The 20,925-nt window shown below is 42.7% G+C and overlaps 1 protein-coding gene across 7 annotated transcripts in view; it reads right to left on the bottom strand.

Annotated features, from left to right (window-relative positions):
- Positions 1-16,276, bottom strand: part of nit2 (nitrilase family, member 2) — a 34,009-nt gene extending 17,733 nt beyond the window's left edge. The window contains exons 1-2 of one of the 7 annotated variants that reach the window (XM_069888717.1): positions 15,583-16,276; positions 14,248-14,382 (exon numbers count right to left, since the gene is read on the bottom strand). Coding sequence is in view for 5 of the 7 variants with exons in the window: in XM_069888714.1 (XP_069744815.1) it covers positions 15,583-15,613 (31 nt within the window). In the remaining 2 variants the exon portion in view is untranslated. Of the gene's footprint in view, positions 1-4,690; positions 4,710-5,141; positions 5,251-14,247; positions 14,383-15,582 lie in introns of those variants that run through there. The other 6 variants (XM_069888714.1, XM_069888715.1, XM_069888713.1 and 3 more) reach the window with 6 other exon arrangements.
- Between the last annotated feature and the right edge of the window lie 4,649 nt (positions 16,277-20,925).

Genomic DNA, 20,925 nt, shown 5'->3' with positions numbered 1-20,925 from the left:
CGGTTTCCCCCCTCTCCATAAAAATCTCCTTATTATTTTCTTTAACTCTTTGAAGAATTTTTCTGTCAGTTGTATTGGCAATGCCTGAAATAAGTATAGTATCCTTGGAAAAATGTTCATTTTAATACAGTTTATCCTTCCTATCAGTGTTAGTGGTAGCTCTTTCCAATGCTCTAAATCGTCCTGTAATTTTTTCATTAGTGGATTGTAATTGAGTTTATATAATTGGCCTAGATTTTTGTTTATTTGCACACCTAGGTATCTTATTGCCTGCGTTTGCCATCTGAATGGGGATTCCTCCTTAAATTTTGAGAAATCCGCGTTATTCATAGGCATTGCTTCACTTTTATTTACGTTTATCTTGTATCCCGACACTTCTCCATATTCCTTCAATTTCCTATATAGTTCTTTTATTGATAGTTCTGGTTCTGTTAAGTACACTATCACATCATCCGCAAACAGACTGATTTTATATTCCCTGTCTTTTATTTTTATTCCTTTTATATTATTATCTCTTCTTATCGATTCTGCTAGTGGTTCTATAGCTAGCGCAAACAATAATGGTGATAGTGGGCATCCCTGCCGCGTTGACCTGCTTAAGTTAAATTGCTTTGATACATGTCCATTTACTGTCACTTTCGCTAACGGTCCCTTATATAATGCTTTAATCCAATTAATATACTTCTCCGGTAAACTGAATTTTTGCAATACTTTGAACAAGTAATTCCATTCTACTCTGTCGAAGGCCTTCTCTGCGTCTAAAGCAACTGCTACTGCCGGTGCTTTATTTCCTTCTACTGCATGAATTAAGTTAATAAATTTACAAATATTGTCTGTTGTGCGTCTTTTTTTGATAAATCCAGTTTGGTCTAAATTTACCATTTTCGGTACCTGTTCTGCTAATCTGTTCGCTAATAGTTTAGCTATTATCTTATAATCTGTGTTTAGCAAAGATATTGGTCTATATGACGCTGGTGAGAGTGGATCTTTCCCTTGTTTTAGTATCACTGTAATTATTGCTGTTTTACATGAATCTGGTAAGTTTTGTGTCTCATCAATTTGGTTGATTACATCCAGGAGGGGCGGTATTATTAGGTCTTTAAATGTTTTGTAGAATTCTATTGGGAGTCCATCCTCTCCTGGTGTCTTATTATTTGGTAAATTTTTTATTATCTCTTGTATTTCTACTGTTCCAAATGGTTCTGTTAATTTATTTTGTTCCTCTATTTGTAGTTTTGGTAGTTCAATTTTAGTCAAAAATTCATCTATTTTCCCTTCTTTCCCTTCGTTTTCGGTTCGGTATAATTGTTCATAGAATTCTCTGAAGTTTTCCTTAATTTCTTTTGGATTATATGTAATTTGTTTGTCTTTTTTCCTTGTTGCCAATACCATTTTCTTAGTTTGCTCTGTCTTAAGCTGCCATGCTAGGATTTTGTGTGTTTTTTCCCCTAGTTCATAATATTTCTGTTTTGTCTTCATTATATTCTTCTCCACCTTATATGTTTGTAATGTTTCATATTTTATTTTTTTATCAGCCAATTCTCTTCTTTTGGTTGTATCTTCCTTTATTGCTAATTTTTTTTCTATGTTTATTATTTCCCTTTCCAACTGCTCTGTTTCCTGATTATAGTCCTTCTTCATCTTGGTTGCATAACTTATTATTTGCCCTCTAATGAATGCTTTCATTGCGTCCCATAGTATAAACTTATCTTCCACTGATTCCGTATTTACTTCAAAGTACATTTTTAATTGTTTTTCAATAAATTCTCTAAAATCCTGTCTTTTAAGTAGCATGGGGTTTAATCTCCATCTATACATTCTTGGAGGGATGTCTTCTAGCTCTATTGCCAATAACAGGGGTGAGTGGTCCGATAATAGTCTAGCTTTATATTCCGTTTTCCTAACTCTCCCTTGTATGTGGGCTGATAACAGGAATAGGTCTATCCTTGAGTATGTTTTATGTCTAGTCGAGTAGTATGAGTATTCCTTTTCTTTTGGGTTTTGTTTCCTCCATATGTCCACAAGTTTCATTTCTTGCATTGATTTAATTATAAATTTGGTTACTTTGTTCTTCCTGTTAATTTTTTTCCCCGTTTTATCCATATTTGGATCCAAATTCAGATTGAAATCCCCTCCTATTAGTATGTTCCCTTGCATATTAGCTACCTTCAAAAAGATATCTTGCATAAACTTTTGATCTTCTTCGTTAGGTGAGTATATATTAAGTAGATTCCAAAGCTCTGAATATATCTGACATTTTATCATAACATATCTCCCTGCTGGATCTATTATTTCCTCTTCTATTTTAAATGGCACATTTTTGCTAATTAATATAGCCACTCCTCTTGCTTTTGAATTGTACGATGCTGCTGTTACATGTCCTACCCAATCTCTCTTTAATTTCTTGTGCTCCAATTCAGTTAAATGTGTTTCTTGGACAAATGCTATATCTATTTTTTCCTTTTTCAGTAAATTTAGTAGTTTCTTCCTTTTAATTTGGTTATGTATTCCATTAATATTTAGAGTCATATAGTTCAGCGTAGCCATTTTATATTTTGTTTATCTTCTCTTTCCGTTTTTCCATCATTACCTTTCCTCCTTTTCCATTTCTGTTTTCTTATTTTCAACTCTTTACCAGACAACATTCCTACAACATCCAACATTTTCCTTATTCTCCTATTTCTATCTTCTTTATCCCCAATCTCCCCTTCCCCTCCTGAGTTGCCCTTTATCCCTTGTCGGACAACCACATCTCCCCTCTCCATTTGGATTTGCGAATCCACTCGCAAGCGTCAACTGATTTTGCAGTGACCGCTCTTTTCCCCCCACCCAGCCCCCCCCAGAAAAGATTTCGTTTTTTATATGTCACAAAGGTCACTCTTTTAGTTCCCTCCTTATTCTCTCTATTCCATTACCTTCCCTTATTAATTCTTGTCTATACTTTCTATGTTTTCCTCTAATTACAGATACTTTCACATATGCCCATTGTCTCTATTCACTCTTATACCTCTTTACCCGCATACATATCAATCGTGGTCATTTTTACCCTCCTTACCCGTCTTCATCCCTCAGTCTATTTTTGTCTTTACCCACATACATATCAATCGTGATAATTTTTGCTCTCATTACCCGTCTTCATCCCTCAGTCTATTTTTGTAATTGTTCTGCAAATTTTCGTGCTTCTTCTGGATCCGAGAATAGTCTGTTTTGTTGTCCTGGAATAAATATTTTCAATACCGCAGGATGCTTCAGTGTAAATTTATATCCTTTCTTCCATAAAATCGCTTTTGCTGCATTGAACTCTTTTCTCTTCTTTAGGAGTTCAAAGCTTATATCTGGATAAATGAAGATTTTTTGCCCTTTATACTCCAGTGGTTTGTTGCCCTCTCTTACTTTTTCCATTGTCTTCTCCAGTACCTTTTCTCTTGTAGTATATCTTAGGAATTTTACTACAATAGATCTTGGTTTTTGTTGTGGTTGTGGTTTAGGGGCCAATGCTCTATGTGCCCTTTCTATTTCCATTTCTTGCTGTAGTTCTGGACATCCTAGGGCCTTAGGGATCCATTCTTTTATAAACTCCCTCATATTCTTGCCTTCTACATCTTCCTTAAGGCCCACTATCTTTATGTTATTTCTTCTGTTATAATTTTCCATTATATCTATTTTTTGGGCTAGTAATTCTTGTGTCTCTTTAGTTTTTTTATTAGATTCCTCCAATTTCTTTTTTAAGTCTTCTACCTCCATTTCTGCTGCTATTGCCCGTTCTTCCATCTTGTCCATTTTTTTCCCCATTTCTGTTAAGGTCATATCCATTTTATTTATTTTCTTTTCTGTGTTGTTTATTCTTCTTCTTAAATCATTGAATTCCTGTGTTTGCCATTCTTTAAATGACTCCATGTATCCTCTAACAAGAGCAAGTACCTCCTTTACCTTGCCTCTCTTTTCTTCTTCTATTTCACCATACTCTTCCTCTTCTTCTTCCTCTGGGTTGACCATCTGTTGTTTCTTTGCTGCCCTTTCCTCCTCTTCTATCTTGTTTCTATTGTCTTCTGTGGTCTCTTCTTGCTGCAGGTGTTCTGCAGCTGTCGTTGCCGGCTGTGGAGATCGACTCCCCAGCTGGTCCCCCCTCCCGTCGGTGTGTTTTTTTGTATGCGCATCGCGCATGCGCGAGGAGTCGCGCATGCGCGGTTGCGCACTTTTACTCGGCTCTGTGAGCCATTGTTGTAGTTCTTTTTCTACCGACCTGAGGTAGTGGGGTCTTCTCTCCACAGCGGGCCTCTTCGGACAGGTAAGGCCTTCACCTTTTTCCTCCGTTGTCTTCTCTTCCTCTCTTCTTTCCGTTGATTTTGATTTTTCTCCTTTTGTCTCCATCTTCTTTCCACCTTTATACTCACTTTTCTTTAACTTGTATTTCTGTGCCTTTGTATTTTCTCTTGTTTTTCCCGACTTTTCTGGAGAGGGCTGGAGTTCACCGTCCGGCCACTACTCCATCACGTGACTCCTCCTCTCAGTCAATCTAGCTTGATGCTGTTCACACCACCAATGGTTATGCTATAATGTTAAATCATGTAAACTGCCAACTTGTAACTCAGCTGTTAAAGGCTGCAATTATTTAAAGCCATGTTTAAACAAGGTCATTCAACTATTAACTACCCACCAGGCTGGTGCCATAAATTCCCCCAAATCTCACCCATCTATCGCTTGCTAGTGATTCACCAGTGCCTGACTCCCCATCTCTGTTACTCTATACTTTTGCAGCCTTACAGTCCTTCAAGAATGACATATTCCACTGATTCTTGACTTCCTTTCCCTGACATTGCCAATTCCGTTTTCAGCTGTTTAGGCCACAAGTTCTAGAATCTCCTTAATCGTCTCCCCCACTTCATCTTTCTCTCACCACCCCCCCCCCCATTAAAATGTAAGTTTTTGGTCACCTGGTCTAATATCCTCTCCTCCACATCTGTGTCTATTGTATTTAACTTGATTACTATGAAGTGCCTTGGGACAAATGAAGTACGTTAAGAGTGTGGTAGAAATACAAATTGTAATTGCGATTGGAACCAAGTAAAGGACAACTAATGCCGCTCTGATATTTGAAAGGAGAACAGAAAATCAAGCATTTCTGAAGAAAGGTCCCTGACCTGAAACACTAACTCTGGTCTGCTCTCCAGATGCTACCTAATCTGCTGAGTAGTTCCAGCTTTTTCTCCTTTTAATTCACATTTCCAGTATCTGCTACTTTTTTTTATTATCTCTGTTGTTTTCTTTCAATTTCTAAGTAGTTTGTTTTTAAATACAGTGTTCTTAGAATTTATTTTGCCTATTACCATTGTTGGGTCATATTGCATGTTAATGTTAACTCTTGTTCTATGCACATGAGGTATGATATTGAAGACTTAGTTATCCTGTGTATAAAGATCAGGCCAGTAAACAGAAACGGTGTTAACTGGTCAGGATAATGTGAACTATTTTGTAACCGCGTAAGAATACACCCTTCTTCACTTCCCACCTCTATGGGGCGTGTGTACATGTATGTGTGTGAACAGTTTCCTGAGATGGTGAAAGGCATCAGTGAGTAAAATCTCTTGTTATTTGAATCTTGCATCTCTATTATTTAAGAAGCCTCCCAAGTAAACACAGAGAGATTACAAACAGCATTTGTTCTATTAATTAACATGAAATTCATTACTTAAATAACTAATAATTGGACATCGCTCAAAACCTTTTTGAAAATATGAACAACACATTGCATTTATAAAGTCTCCCTCTTGTTGCAAGATCTCCGAGGATCATAGAAATGTAATCAGACAAAAATTAACTTAGAGAAACCGATGCTAAATCTTGAATAAATGGAAAATCGATGGAAGTCTGATGGAGAGGAGAGAGAAGGAGACTTCAGAAAGCAGCAGGTAAAAGCCTGATAACAATGAAACTTCTGGTACCTCAAACATGGCGAATAAAGATGCAAAGATCTCAGTAGAGCCTCAGCATCTCCTTAGCATCCTGTCTGACCTGGGGGATTTATCCACAATAATGTGTGCTGAGATTTCTAATACTTCCATCTTTCTGACACAGACATATTCCAGAGTACAAGTGTACCACTCCCCCAACTCTCCACCCTCCACATCCTTCTCTTGGTGAATATCATTGAGAAGTATTTATTTAGTATCTCCCTCACATCCTCAGTGTCCACACATAGATTACACCTCTGGTCCCTCAAGGGACCGAACATTACCAAACTACTCTCTTGCCTCTAATGTACATAGAAACAGTCATTTTGCTTCAACATGTAATGGTGGGTGGAAGAGATGGAAGAGAAGAAATCACCTGGTGCTTGGAATTGAAGACAATACCCCTAACCATTAACTGGAACCTTGATGAAGGGCTCAAGCCTAAAACGTTGGTGATATATCTTGACCTTTGCTACATAAAGGCACTGTTTGACCTGCTGAGTTTCTCCAGCATTTGTGTGTTTTTTTCACTTAACCACGGTGTCAACAGAGTCCTGTGTTTTACCCCCATTAACCAGAACCCAGATTACATCTCAATCATGCATGTTGAAAACACAATGCGTGAAGGGGATTCTGAGAGGTGAAAGAGGGGTATGGTTGCATGTTACCTGGCTCCATGCCACAAAAATACAATACAATGACAGAAAGAAAGTGTTTCAGAGCCCAAATTAGATCGCAGAGGTGCACAAGATCTTGGAAAATATCATGATGGAACTGACCCATCCCAGGCAACATTCCACTGAAACTCTTTGGCACCCTTTCCAGAGATTTCACATCCTCACTGTATGGAAGAGATCAGTATTACTTGCAGTCCTTCAGCTGCGGTATGACCAAGATTGTATAAAGTTGGAGCACAAAAGAGGGAGTCACGTGATGGAGTAGTGGCCGGACGGTGAACTCCAGCCCTCTCCAGAAAAGTCGGGAAAAACAAAGGAAAACACAAAGGCACAGAAATAAAAGTTACAGAAAAGTGAGTATAAAGGTGGAAAGAAGATGGCGACAAAAAAAGAAAAATCGAAAGCAACGGTAAGAAGAGAGGAAGAGAAGACAAAGGAGGAAAAAGGTGAAGGCCTTACCTGTCCGAAGAGGCCCGCTGCGGAGAGAGAAACCCGCTCCCTCAGGTCGGTAAATAATGGACTACAAAAATGGCTCGCAGAGCCGAGTAAAAGTGCGCAACCGCGCATGCGCGATGCGAATGAAAAAAAACACACCGACGGGAGAGGGGACCAGCTGGGGAGTCGACCTCCACAGCCGGCAACGACAGCTGCAGAACACCTGCAGCAAGAAGAGACCACAGAAGACAATAGAAACAAGAAAGAAGAGGAGGAAAGGGCACCAAAGAAACAACAGATGGCCAACCCAGAGGAAGAAGAAGAGGAAGAGGAAGAGTACAGGGAAATAGAAGAAGAAAAGAAAGGCAAGATAAAGGATATACTTGCTCTTATTAAAGGATACATGGAGTCATTTAAAGAATGGCAAACACAGGAATTTAAGGATTTAAGAAAAAGAATAAACAACACAGAAGAGAAAATAAATAAAATGGAGATGACCTTAACAGAAATGGGAAAGAAAATGGACAAGATGGAAGAGCGGGCAGTAGCAGCAGAAATGGAGGTAGAAGACTTAAAAAAGAAATTGGAGAAATCTAATAAAAAAACTAAAGAGACACAAGAACTACTAGCTCAAAAAATAGATACAATGGAAAACCATAACAGAAGAAATAACATAAAGATAGTGGGCCTTAAGGAAGATGAAGAAGGCAAGAATATGAGGGAGTTTATAAAAGAGTGGATCCCTAAGACCCTAGGATGTCCAGAACTACAGCAAGAAATGGAAATAGAAAGGGCACATAGAGTATTGGCCTCTAAACCACAACCACAACAAAAACCAAGATCTATTGTAGTAAAATTCCTAAGATATACTACAAGAGAAAAGGTACTGGAGAAGACAATGGAAAAAGTAAGAGAGGGCAACAAACCACTGGAGTATAAAGGGCAAAAAATCTTCATTTATCCAGATATAAGTTTTGAACTCCTAAAGAAGAGAAAAGAGTTCAATACAGCAAAGGCGATTTTATGGAAGAAAGGGTATAAATTTAAACTAAAGCATCCAGCGGTATTGAAAATATTTATTCCAGGACAACAAAACAGACTATTCTCGGATCCAGAAGAAGCACGAAAATTTGCAGAACAATTACAAAAATAGACTGAGGGAGGAAGATGGGTAATGAGAGTAAAAATGATCACGATTGATATGTATGCGGGTAAAGAGGTATAAGAGTGAATAGAGACAATGAGCATACATGAATGTATCTGTACTTAGAGGAAAATATAGATAGTATAGACAAGAATTAATAAGGGAAGGTAATGGAATAGAGAGAATAAGGAGGGAATTAAAAGAGTGACCTTTGTGACATATGAAAAGTGAAATCTTTTCTGGGGGAGGCGGGGTGGGGGGAAATAGCGGTCACTGCAAAATCAGTTGACGCTTGCGAGTGGATTCGCAAATCCAAATGGAGAGGGGAGATGTGGTTGTCCGACAAGGGATAAAGGACAACTCAGGAGGGGAAGGGGAGATTGGGGATAAATAAGATAGAAATAGGAGAATAAGGAAAATGTTGGATGTTGTAGAAATGTTGTCTTATAAAGAGTTGAAAATAAGAAAACAGAAATGGAAAAGGAGGAAAGGTAATGATGGAAAAACGGAAAGAGAAGATAAACAAAATATAAAAGGGCTACGCTGAACTATATGTCTTTAAATATTAATGGAATACATAACCAAATTAAAAAGGAAGAAACTACTAAATTTAAATGAATAAATGTATTCCATTAGAAAAAATAACATATAGGTTAAGAAATAATATTGAAATATTCGAACAAGTATAGGAGCCTTACATTAAATACAATAGCGAAAACCTACTGGGGACAAACATTACCTAAGTTGATGGAAGGAGAAGGAAAGAAAAGAATGGACTCAGTAGAATTTCTGGTGTAATTTTGTTGAATGACAACATTGTCTGACTGGCTTAATGCAACCTAGATTGTATACCTAAAATGGATGAGGGGGGGGTGGGGGGGTGGCTTGGGAGGAGGGGGGGGGAGAAAAAGTCACTGTATATGTGTGAAAAAGAAATAGTGTATATCATGGCTAATGTGATTTATGGTGTGAAAAATAAAAAAATTTTTAAAAAAAAGTTGGTGCACAAATTTCCAGCAAGCGGGAGTTGGAGCAAGAGTGAGACAGCTAACAAAGGTGAAAGGTGGAAGTGGAGTGACCATTGCGTGAGCGGGCCAGTTAGAGTGGCGAGTTGAGGCTTTGGCTCAAGAGCCTTTAGCGATAAGAAGTGGTGCATGAGTTGAGGTAAGACAGCCCGATAGAGGAACAAAAGGATCTGAAAAGAAGGCAGGTTGTCTTATTTTTCTTTTTTGTCTGTCACAGGGAAATATACTCCTCTTACAGTATGTGGATAGTAGAAGCCAACAGTATCCCTGGCAACTTCATCTGTGGGAAGTGCATCCAGCTGCAGCTCCTGACAAACCTTGTTAGGGAACTGGAGCTTGATGCACTAACAAAGTTATACATAGGAGGATAATTCAGCTTAATATGTAGCAAAATAGATAGTGTAGGAGGGAGGGCTTCACTTAAATGGCTCTTTTCCAAGGAAGGTTGGATAGTTTACCTCTCAGATTTCAGATTTATTGTCAAGGTACACGCATGACATCACTTACAACCTTGAGATTCTTTTACCTGTGGGCGTGCAAGAATCATGACTAATTGGTAGTGCAAAAAAAACTGTACACATTGTAAATATGCAAACCAAGAACTTAAACAGATAATAAATGTAAACAAACTGACTGGGATACAGAGAGAATAAAAAGAAAATCAATAAAGTGCACAAGTAAACGAGCCTCTGATTGAGTTTGTTGTTGAGGAGTCTGATGGTAGAGGGTAACAGCTGTTCCTGACCCTAGTGGTGCGAGTCTTGTGGCACTGATACCTCTTTCCTGATGGCAGCAGCAAGAACAGAGCGTGTGCTGGGTGGTGAGGGTCTTTGATGATTCCTGCTGCCCTCTGACGGCAGCATTCCCTGAAGATGTTCTCAATAGTGGGTTTTTGCCTGTGACATGTCAGGTTGTGTCAGCTACCTTTTGATGGGCTTTATACTCAGAGGAATTGGTGTCCCCATACCAGACCATGATGCAGCCAGTCAGCACACTTTCCACCTCACCCGTGTAGAAATTTCCCAGGGTTTCTGGTGCCAAATCTCCTCAAACTCCTGAGGAAGTAGAGGTGTTGATGTACTTTATTCACGATGCGATTGGTGTGTTGGGTCCAGGAAAGATCCTCTGAGATAGAGACTCCCAAGAACTTAAATTAACTCACCCTCTCCACCTCTGATCCCCCAATGATCACTGGAATGTAAACCTCTGGCTTTCCTTTCCTGAAGTTCACAATCAGCTCCTTAGTTTTGGTGACATTGAGTACGAGGTTGTTGTTGGTGCACCATTCAGCCAAGTTTTCACTCTCCATTGTAGTGCTGCTCCAGAGGGTTTAAACTAGATTTTCGGGGGGGTGGGAACTAGAGTAACAAAGCAGAAAATGAAGTGGGAGTGGCATATAAAGATAGGAATCCAAAGGTTGTGTATGGTGGGAATAATGTTCTGAGGAGTGTCTATTTCAATGCAGGTTGCAGAAAAGGCAGACGAGCTTAGAGTGTGGATTGGCACATAGAGTTATGACATTGTGGTGTTAAGTGAAATTTGGTTGCTGGAGGGGCAACATTGGCAGTGTTCTGGACTTCCAGTGTTTTGACACAGTGGGGGGGGGGGTGAAAGGGGGAGGACTGGCATTGCTAGTCAGGGAAAATGGCACAGCACTCAGACAGGACAGAGTAGAGGGCTCGTCAACTGAGGCTATATGGGTGGAACTAAGAAATAGGAAAAGTACGTCCACATTAATGAGATTGTATTGTGGACCACCCAATAGTCAGGGAGAAATGGAGGAGCAAATCTGCAGGGAGATTGCAGACAGCAGCAGAAAACATAAACTTGTGATAGAAATGACTTTAACTTTCTACATTGATTGGGACTCCCATATGTAAAAGGGCTGGATGGGTTCGAGTTTGTCAAGTTTTCAGAAAAGTATTTTAAAATCAATATTCAGTGGTTCTCAGCCTTTTTCTTTCCACTCACATACCACTAAGTAATCTCTATGCCATCGGTTCTCTGTGATTAGTAAGGGATTCTTAATTTGGTATATGAGTGGGAAGGGAAGGTTGAGAATCATTGCTATAGACCCAATTGTTACTGAAATATTTTGCTTAAGAAAAATTGTCATTGACCCATTTCCTTTGGAGTTATGAAACCGTGCACATAATGAGTCAATTAAGGACAATTAAAACATTTGTTTTCAAACGTTTTCTTTCCACCCACATACCACCTTAAGCAATCCCTTACTAATCACAGAGCACCTATGGCATAGGGAATACTTAAGGTGGTATGTGAGTGGAAAGAAAAAGGCTGAGAACCACTGAATATTGATTTAAAAAAACTTTCCTGAAGAGAGTGAAATACTGGATCTCCTATTAAGGAAGAAGACATGCCAGGTGATGGAAGTGTATGCAGGGGAACACCTTGGGTCCAGTGGTTATAATGCCATTAGTTTCAAGATAATTATGGATAAGGCTCTGTCTGGTCCTTGGGTTGAAATTCTAATTTGGAGGAAGGCCAATTTTGAAGAAATAAGAAAGGATCCAAAACAGTGTGGATTTGGGCAGGTTGTTTTCTGGCAAGGATGTGCTTGTAAAGTGGAAGGCCTTCAGAAGTGAAATTTTGAGAGTACAGAGTTTGGATGTTCCTATCAGAAAATAAAAGTGGATAAATCCCCAGGGTCTGATCAGGTATTCTCTCACATCTTGAGGGTGGTTAGTGCAGAAATTGGGGGCCCTGGCAGCTATATTTAATGTCCTTAGCCACTGGTGAGTTTCTGGAGGATTGGAGGGTAGCTCGTGTTGTACTGCCATTTAAAAAAAAGGCTGTAAAAATTATAGGCTGGTGAGCCTGATGTCAGTAGTGGGTAAATTATTGGAAGGTGCTCTAAGGGATTGAATATACAAATATATGGTCAGACAGGGGGTGATAAGGGACAGTCAATGCAGCTTTGTGCGAGGTAGTTCATGTTTAAACAATCTTGTAGAGTTTTTTGAGGTTACCAGAATAGTTGATGAAGGAAAGGATGTTGTCTACATGACCTTTAGTAAGGCCTTTGACCAGGTCCCTCATGGGAGGTTAGCCAGAAAGATTGAGTCGCTCGGTGTTCTCGGTGAGGTAGTAAATTGGATTAGATATTGGCTTTATGGGAGAAGCAAGAGGGTGGCAGTGGATGATTACCTCTTCATATGGAGCCCTGTAACTAGTGGTGTGTCTCAAGGATCAGTGTGCCTCAAGGATCGATTCAGGGTTCACTGTTGTTTGGCATCTATATCAATGATCTGGATGATAATGTGGTAAATTGGATCAGCAAATTTGTAGATGACACAAAGATTGGAGGTACTGTGGACAGTGAGGAAAAGGTTTCGAACCATGCATAGGGATCTGGACCAGTTGCAAAATGGTAGATGGAATTTAATGCAGACAAATGTGAGGTGTTGCACTTTGAAAGGACAAACCAAGGTCGGTCATACTTGTAAATGGTAGGGCACTGAGGAGTGTGGTAGAATAGATGGATCTGGGAATACAGATACATAATTCCCTGAAAATTGTATCACAGGGGATAAGGTTTTTTTGGCACACTAGCCTTCATAAATCAAAGCATTGGATTAGGATGTTATGGTGAAGTTTTATAAGACATTGGTGAGTCCAAATTTGAAGGATTGTGTGCAGTTTTAGTCAACTAATTGCAGGAAGGATATCAATAAGGTAGGGAGAATCCAGAGACGATTTACAAGGATATTGCCAGGAGCTGAAGTACTGTGTCACAGGGAAATGCTGAACAGGTTAGAATTTTATTCTCTGGAGCATGGAGAATAAAGGGAGATTTGATAGAGGTATGCAAAATTATGATTGGTTATAGATAGAGTAAATGTAAGCAGGTTTTCTTTTTCCACTGAGGGTAGATGAGGCTAAAAACTAGAGGTCATGGGTTAAAGGTGAAAGGGGGAAAGTTTAAAGGGAACATTAGAGGAAATTTCTACATGCAGAAGATGGTGGGAATGTGGAATGAGCTGCCAGTTGAATCGATAAATGCAGGCTCAATTTTGACATTGCAGGGAGGGATCTGATCTGGGTGCAGGTCAGTGGGACAAGGCAGAACTGTGGTGGTGCACAGAATTGCAGCAGCAAACTGGGCCCACTTGTCACCCGTGGCAAAGATGGCACCGTGGGTCCTTCTCTTCTGGAGCAGACCAGAAGTGCGCGTAAGTGCTTACGTCAGTGTGGCGTGAGTCCCGGGACGCAAGGGGTGGGCTCCAGACAGCCTTAAAGGCTGCAGCGTGAACTTTAAAGTAAATCAGTTGTGCTAAATGAGCTCACAGCCTGCTGCCTCAGTTCTTCCCACTGCGCTCATCCACAATCCGCTGCACTAGTGACCTCGACGTTGCATGAAAATGCAGTCTTCTACAAAATCACAATATGGCACAGACTAGAAGGGCCTGTTTGTTATATTGTTCTATAACCTCCCTATTTCTGTATTCAATGCCCAGTCAATCAAGTCCAGATTACAGGGCTCCTGATGCATGTCAAGCAGCCACCTTCTGCAACTTCCATTCCCCCCTGGTGGGGAGCGGGCAAGAGGGAGGCTTGATAAATAACAACCCCCGCTGAAAGGGGAAGGAATCTTCAAAACACATTGGCAATAAAATCAAGTGGCTGGAGGGATTCAGGGACAACGGTTTGAGCCTACTCTTCATCAAGTTTGACGGAAGAGTCTTGACTCTCAATTTCCCTCCATAGACGCAACCTGACCCTCTGGCCACCATCTGCAGATTCTAGGTTCTCTGGTGTCTCCATGCAAAGAACCTTATTTTGTTTCACTAAGATATAGAGACAAAACCAGAAAGATTCGAAAGCCAAACTGATTGATGTTTCCAAGGCAATCGAATCCATGCCAAAGTACAGCAGAAACGTGAACCCCAATTTCATCCATTGAGAAAGGGAATTATAAAAAAATACATAACTACCTGATTTAAAAAACTAGTTGAAATCAGATCAAGCAGACCTTGAACCAGTGTTATTCTGACCTTGATAATGATTGACATGAAGATGACAGCAAACATGAACCAGAAGATGACTCCTTGTCTCGTAATTAACCAGAAGATGACTCTGAATTAACCAGATGATTCCCTCTCATAATTAACCAGAAGATGACTCCCTGCCTGTAAATGAAGCAGAAGATGACTCCCTGTCTCATAATTAACCAGAAAATGACTCCCTGCCCGTGAATGAACCAGAAGATGACTCCCTGCCTGTGAATGAACCAGAAGATGACTCCCTGTCTCATAATTAACCAGAAGATGACTCCCTGCCCGTGAATGAACCAGAAGATGACTCTCTGCCCGTGAATGAACCAGGAGATGACTCCCTGCCCGTGAATGAACCAGGAGATGACTCCCTGCCCGTGAATGAACCAGGAGATGACTCCCTGCCTGTGAATGAACCAGGAGATGACTCCCTGCCCGTGAATTAACCCGGAGATGACTCCCTGCCTGTGAATGAACCAGGAGATGACTCCCTGCCCGTGAATGAACCAGGAGATGACTCCCTGCCTGTGAATGAACCAGGAGATGACTCCCTGCCCGTGAATTAACCCGGAGATGACTCCCTGCCTGTGAATGAACCAGGAGATGACTCCCTGCCCGTGAATGAACCAGAAGATGACTCCCTGCCCGTGAATGAACCAGAAGATGACTCCCTGCCTGTGAATGAACCAGGAGATGACTCCCTGCCTGTGAATGAACCAGAAGATGACTCCCTGCCTGTGAATGAACCAGAAGATGACTCCCTGCCTGTGAATGAACCAGAAGATGACTCCCTGCCTGTGAATGAACCAGGAGATGACTCCCTGCCCGTGAATGAACCAGAAGATGACTCCCTGCCTGTGAATGAACCAGGAGATGACTCCCTGCTCGTGAATGAACCAGAAGATGACTCCCTGCCTGTGAATGAACCAGGAGATGACTCCCTGCCCGTGAATGAACCAGAAGATGACTCCCTGCCTGTGAATGAACCAGGAGATGACTCCCTGCTCGTGAATGAACCAGGAGATGACTCCCTGCCCGTGAATGAACCAGGAGATGACTCCCTGCCTGTGAATGAACCAGGAGATGACTCCCTGCCCGTGAATTAACCCGGAGATGACTCCCTGCCCGTGAATTAACCCGGAGATGACTCCCTGCCTGTGAATGAACCAGGAGATGACTCCCTGCCCGTGAATGAACCAGAAGATGACTCCCTGCCTGTGAATGAACCAGGAGATGACTCCCTGCCTGTGAATGAACCAGGAGATGACTCCCTGCCTGTGAAAGAACAACATAAAAACACGACAAACAGCGTGCATGGCTGTGGTCAGCACTTACTGGTCAGCGGCCCGGGCATGTTGTCGGACATGGAGAAAGCTCGCTCTGTGCACAGCCTTGCCCTTTAACACCTTCGACTTTGGGCTGTCACTCCCCGGAAGCCGGCGATGCCTGAATCGGGACTTGTAGTTCCTCCCCGTCGCTGCGGGCTCGGGACTGCTCGTTTAACCCGGCGGGGCTGAGCAGAGAGACGCTGGAGTTGAAGATCAAAGCTCAAACTATGTAGCAAAGGGAGAAGATACATTGAAGAAGGGGCTCAAGCCCAAAACGTTATCAGTGAAGTCCTGTTTAATCGGCACAGTTTCTCCAGCGTTACGGTTTCACTCTCAGTGCAGGGTCCGGGACTTGTAGTCAAGTCCTCCCGGTGGGACCACCGACCCTCTCTCTCGGTGGGACCCGCCGGTCCTCTCTCTCGGTGGGACCACCGCTCCCACCGGTCCTCTCGGTGGGACCACCGACCCTCTCTCTCGGTGGGACCACCGCTCCCACCGGTCCTCTCGGAGGGACCACCGCTCCCACCGGTCCTCTCGGTGGGACCACCGACCCTCTCTCTCGGTGGGACCCGCCGGCCCTCCCGGTGGGACCACCGCTCCCACCAGCCAACCTGTGTCACAGGGAAACTCTGTTATAGTATTAAAGAAGTGAAAATCACCACTGACTACCAAGATTCTGCAAACTTCGAGTTCAACACCACCAACTTGCCTACCCCGACCAAAATTACGTTGCAAGCCATATTTGTGATTCACAATGGAGTTTAGGAGGTCATGTTGCAGTTGCATAAGAGGTTGGTGAGGCCCCACTGGGTTCAGTTTTGGACACAGTGCTGCAGGAAAGATGTTTGTTCAGCTGGAGAGGGAACAGGGAAGATTTGCGAGGATAGCCTGAGCTATAGGGAGAGGTTGAGCAGGCTGGACTGAGAGTTGACACAAGGCTGGAGAAGTTTAGCAGGTGAAACAGAGAATAGAGCCAAGATAAAGATGCATAACCAATGTTTTGGGCTTGAGCCCTTCATCAAAGCATCTTACCATTGCAACATAAAGTACAGGACTATTCTCAATACTGTGAATACTGGGAACTCATTTTAAGCAGTCCTACATATTCAGCCACAGTCATTATTGGAGAGCGACAAAGTAAAGCCTTTGGTCGGTGAACCATCTGGACTGGTGGACGCGAGTGTCTCAGTCGATCTACTAAAGGATGTGAATATCCCTGTGAATCCTTTGGAGGGTTTGGGGATCCGAGTTAAGGCCTTGTAAAAAGTTTTGGCACCAAACGACGAGCATCCTTTCTCTCCCACTGTCGTCACTTAACCCACTGACTCCCTCCAGCAGATGGTTGAGAGTGAGGGTCCTTGTGGGTGTGTTAATGTTTGAGAGTCCTTCAGCGACCTGTTTGGTGAATGTGAAGCTCCGTGTTAACACGCTGGAGGATGCAGAATACCCTAAATCTTCATCAGACACCGGATAATCTGTGAAACCTTTGGAAGACAGGAAGGGCCTAGAGACCCCTTTTTGTAGTATATGGGGGTCCTAGTGAAACCTACAGAGAGTGCAAGGGTCCCACTGAAACATTTGGAAAGCCTGAGGGTCACTGTGAAGTCTTTGGAGAACATGAGGACTTCAGTGAATCCCTCTGCATTCACCCGATCTATTCCTCTCCTATCTCTATGAGATCACCCTTCATCCTCCTGCACTCCAAGGAATAAAGCTCCAGCCTGCTCAACCTCTCCTTATAACTCAGGTTATCCTCGTAAATCTTCTCTACACCCTCTCCCGCTTGACAACATCTTTCCTGCAGCACTGTGTCCAAAACTGAACACAATGGGGCCTCACCAACTCCTTGTACAACTGCAACAGAACCTCCTAAATTCTATACGCAATACTCCGACTAATGAAATGCCAGAAACCTTTTTAACCACTCTATCTGTGATGCCACTTACAAGGTAGAGGGTACCTAGATACCTCTGCTCTACAACGCTATTCATATATGGAGAAGGTGCATCCAAAAAAAAATACTGGGATGATTATAGGACTAAGGAGAAAAATCCCAAGAAACAGATGACGGCCAATTAGAAAGTGTAATTAATACCAAGGTCTTGGAAAAATAGCAAATGAAGCAACAGATTGATGAAGTATTCAATGAAATTTAACAACAGTGTTAAGATATATAGTCATGTGAATTATCCTATTATTTAAAATGGTTTCTTAAATGTTGTCCCCAAGTTGGACAGATGGATGTTCGGGGAAGTTAGAAAACAAATAAATGGTGTCCAACCTATCCAGCTTCTCCTTCTAATTAAAGCCCCCCCCCCCCCCAGTCCCGTCAACATTCTTTAGAGAAATCCAAATAATCCCATTCCCATCTTATTTTCCCGTAGCATTATCTCCCCTCCAAATTTTCGCCAATTCCTTTTTGAAAGTTACACCATTATTTCGTTTTGAATGACAAATATAATTTTCCCACTTAAATAGCACACCATATCCCATCTCACGATTTCCTGTAATCTGGATAATTTGGCAACTGAATGCTTACAAATGCTCAAACTATTTTCTTACATACAGCAAACCAATTTCAGCTATCACTCTTGTATTATTCTTGACTTTTGATAACACTGGACAATAATCTTTTTCGAAAGGTTTGCCTCCTGAAAAAAACATTGGGGATTATAATAGACAACTTCAAGCTGAACACAAAGATAATTTCAGATTTGCTGTATCACGTAGGAAGTTGAAGAAATATTGAATGAACTTTGATTGAATTTAGCAGGTTTAAGCGCATAATGACGCTGACACATCATGTTAGTTCAATTGACCTAAAAATGTTTTGCTGTTGATTTCCATTTGTACATTTGTACTCAGCATCTGATGCCTCTAGTTGACCAGCATTGATGGATTCCAGTGGCCCTGATACCGCTTTTCCATGGTCACATTGTCCTGGTGAAACCTTTCGCTACGTTTGTCACTGACGGCACCAAAATCAGCTGGGAAGACGTCCGAGTGCGAATGCAGAAAATGAATTTTCAATGACATGTTGCACTTTATCGTTTTGCATGATTGAGGTAGACTTAAAATATGACAGGAAATCCCCCAAAAAATGGTACGTGATAGGGAAATATACCTAAAAGTGTTCAGGAAACAAAATCTTCATTGACTCCGTGGCCAATGAATACACTGGAAACAAATCGTCCCAGTAGCCATTCAATAAACACACCAAATTGCTGGCAGGACTCAGCCGGTCTTTCAGCATCCATAATAGCCAAAGATATTTTGCTGATGTTTCAGGCCTGAACCTTTCTTCAAGGAATAAGCAGAATGAGAAAAAAAAACCAGGAAATCTCAGACTACAGACAGTACTGGCTGGGGACGGAGTTCCAACAACAAAAGATATAAATTGGATATGATAAGGGGAGATGTGAGAAATGTCAGCAATATATCTTTGTCTCCTATGGACGCTGAGAGACCGGCTGAGTTCCTCCAGCATTATGGTGCATTTTTACCACAATCACAGCATCTGTAGACTTCCATGTTTCAGCCGTAAATCACAAAATTTTGTGGACACTGTGGTTGAAGTAAAAACACAAAACACTGGAGAAGCTCAGCTGGTCAAACTGTGTCATTTATGTAGCAAAGGTAAAGATAAACAACCGACGCTTCGGGCTTGAGCCCTTCATCAAAGTATGAGAAAATGCTGGCAGGTGTCCAAAAAAAAGAAGGTGGTGGAGGGGGGTGAAGTGGGTGGGGATACCAAAGGCAGGAGATGATAGGTGGGGACAGCAGCAATGAGAAGGAGGAGGGATGGATGGGTGGGTGGAAGAACTGGAAAGGGGGAGGGGGAAAGAAGAGGTGAGCAGGTCTAGTGGAAGGCAATAAAGTCAATGTTCATGCCATCTACTGGAGGGTGCCGAGATGGAAAATAAGGTGTAGTTCCTCCAATCCGCAGGTGGTCAGGGTGGGACTTTACATAAGGCCATGGACGGACACGTGAGCGCGGGACTGTGACTTGGAATTGACTTGGTTGGGCACTGGGAGGTCGCTATGATGCGGACAGAGAGGAGGTGCTCAGCGAAGCGATCTCCCTGTCTGTGACTGGTCTCTCTGATATAGAGAATGCCACAAAGGGCGCTCGGGATGCAGTACCTCAGACCTCTGGATGTACAAGTGACCACACAGGGTGCACTGGATGGAGTCCCTCAGTCCTCTGGACGTACAAGTGACCACACAGGGTGCACTGGATGGAGTCCCTCAGTCCTCTGGACGTACAAGTGACCAAACAGGGTGCACTGGATGGAGTCCCTTAGTCCTCTGGATGCACAAGTGACCACACAGGGTGCACACAGGGTGCACTGGATGGAGCCCCACAGTCCTCTGGACGTACAAGTGACCACACAGGGTGCACTGGATACAGTCCCTTAGTCCTCTGGACGTACAAGTGACCACACAGGGTGCACTGGATGGAGTCCCTTAGTCCTCTGGACGTACAAGTGACCACACAGGGTGCACACAGGGTGCACTGGATGGAGCCCCACAGTCCTCTGGACGTACAAGTGACCAAACAGGGTGCACTGGATGGAGTCCCTTAGTCCTCTGGATGTACAAGTGACCAAACAGGGTGCACTGGATGGAGTCCCTTAGTCATCTGGACGTACAAGTGACCACACAGGGTGCACTGGATGGAGTCCCTCAGTCCTCTGGACGTACAAGTGACCAAACAGGGTGCACTGGATGGAGTCCCTTAGTCCTCTGGATGCACAAGTGACCAAACAGGGTGCACTGGATGGAGTCCCATAGTCCTCTGGACGTACAAGTGACCACACAGGGTGCACACAGGGTGCACTGGATGGAGTCCCTCAGTCCTCTGGACGTACAAGTGACCAAACAGGGTGCACTGGATGGAGTCCCTTAGTCCTCTGGACGTACAAGTGACCACACAGGGTGCACACATGGTGCACTGGATGGAGCCCCTCAGTCCTCTGGACCTACAAGTGACCAAACAGGGTGCACTGGATGGAGTCCCTTAGTCCTCTGGATGTACAAGTGACCAAACAGGGTGCACTGGATGGAGTCCCTTAGTCCTCTGGACGTACAAGTGACCACACAGGGTGCACACAGGGTGCACTGGATGGAGCCCCTCAGTCCTCTGGACGTACAAGTGACCAAACAGGGTGCACTGGATGGAGTCCCTTAGTCCTCTGGACGTACAAGTGACCACACAGGGTGCACTGGATGGAGCCCCTCAGTCCTCTGGACGTACAAGTGACCAAACAGGGTGCACTGGATGGAGTCCCTTAGTCCTCTGGATGTACAAGTGACCAAACAGGGTGCACTGGATGGAGTCCCTTAGTCC

The sequence above is a fragment of the Narcine bancroftii genome, chromosome 7 (genome assembly GCF_036971445.1).
Source record: "Narcine bancroftii isolate sNarBan1 chromosome 7, sNarBan1.hap1, whole genome shotgun sequence".
Classification (NCBI taxonomy): Eukaryota; Metazoa; Chordata; class Chondrichthyes; order Torpediniformes; family Narcinidae; genus Narcine; species Narcine bancroftii.
This window is presented reverse-complemented; position numbering and strand designations above follow the sequence as displayed.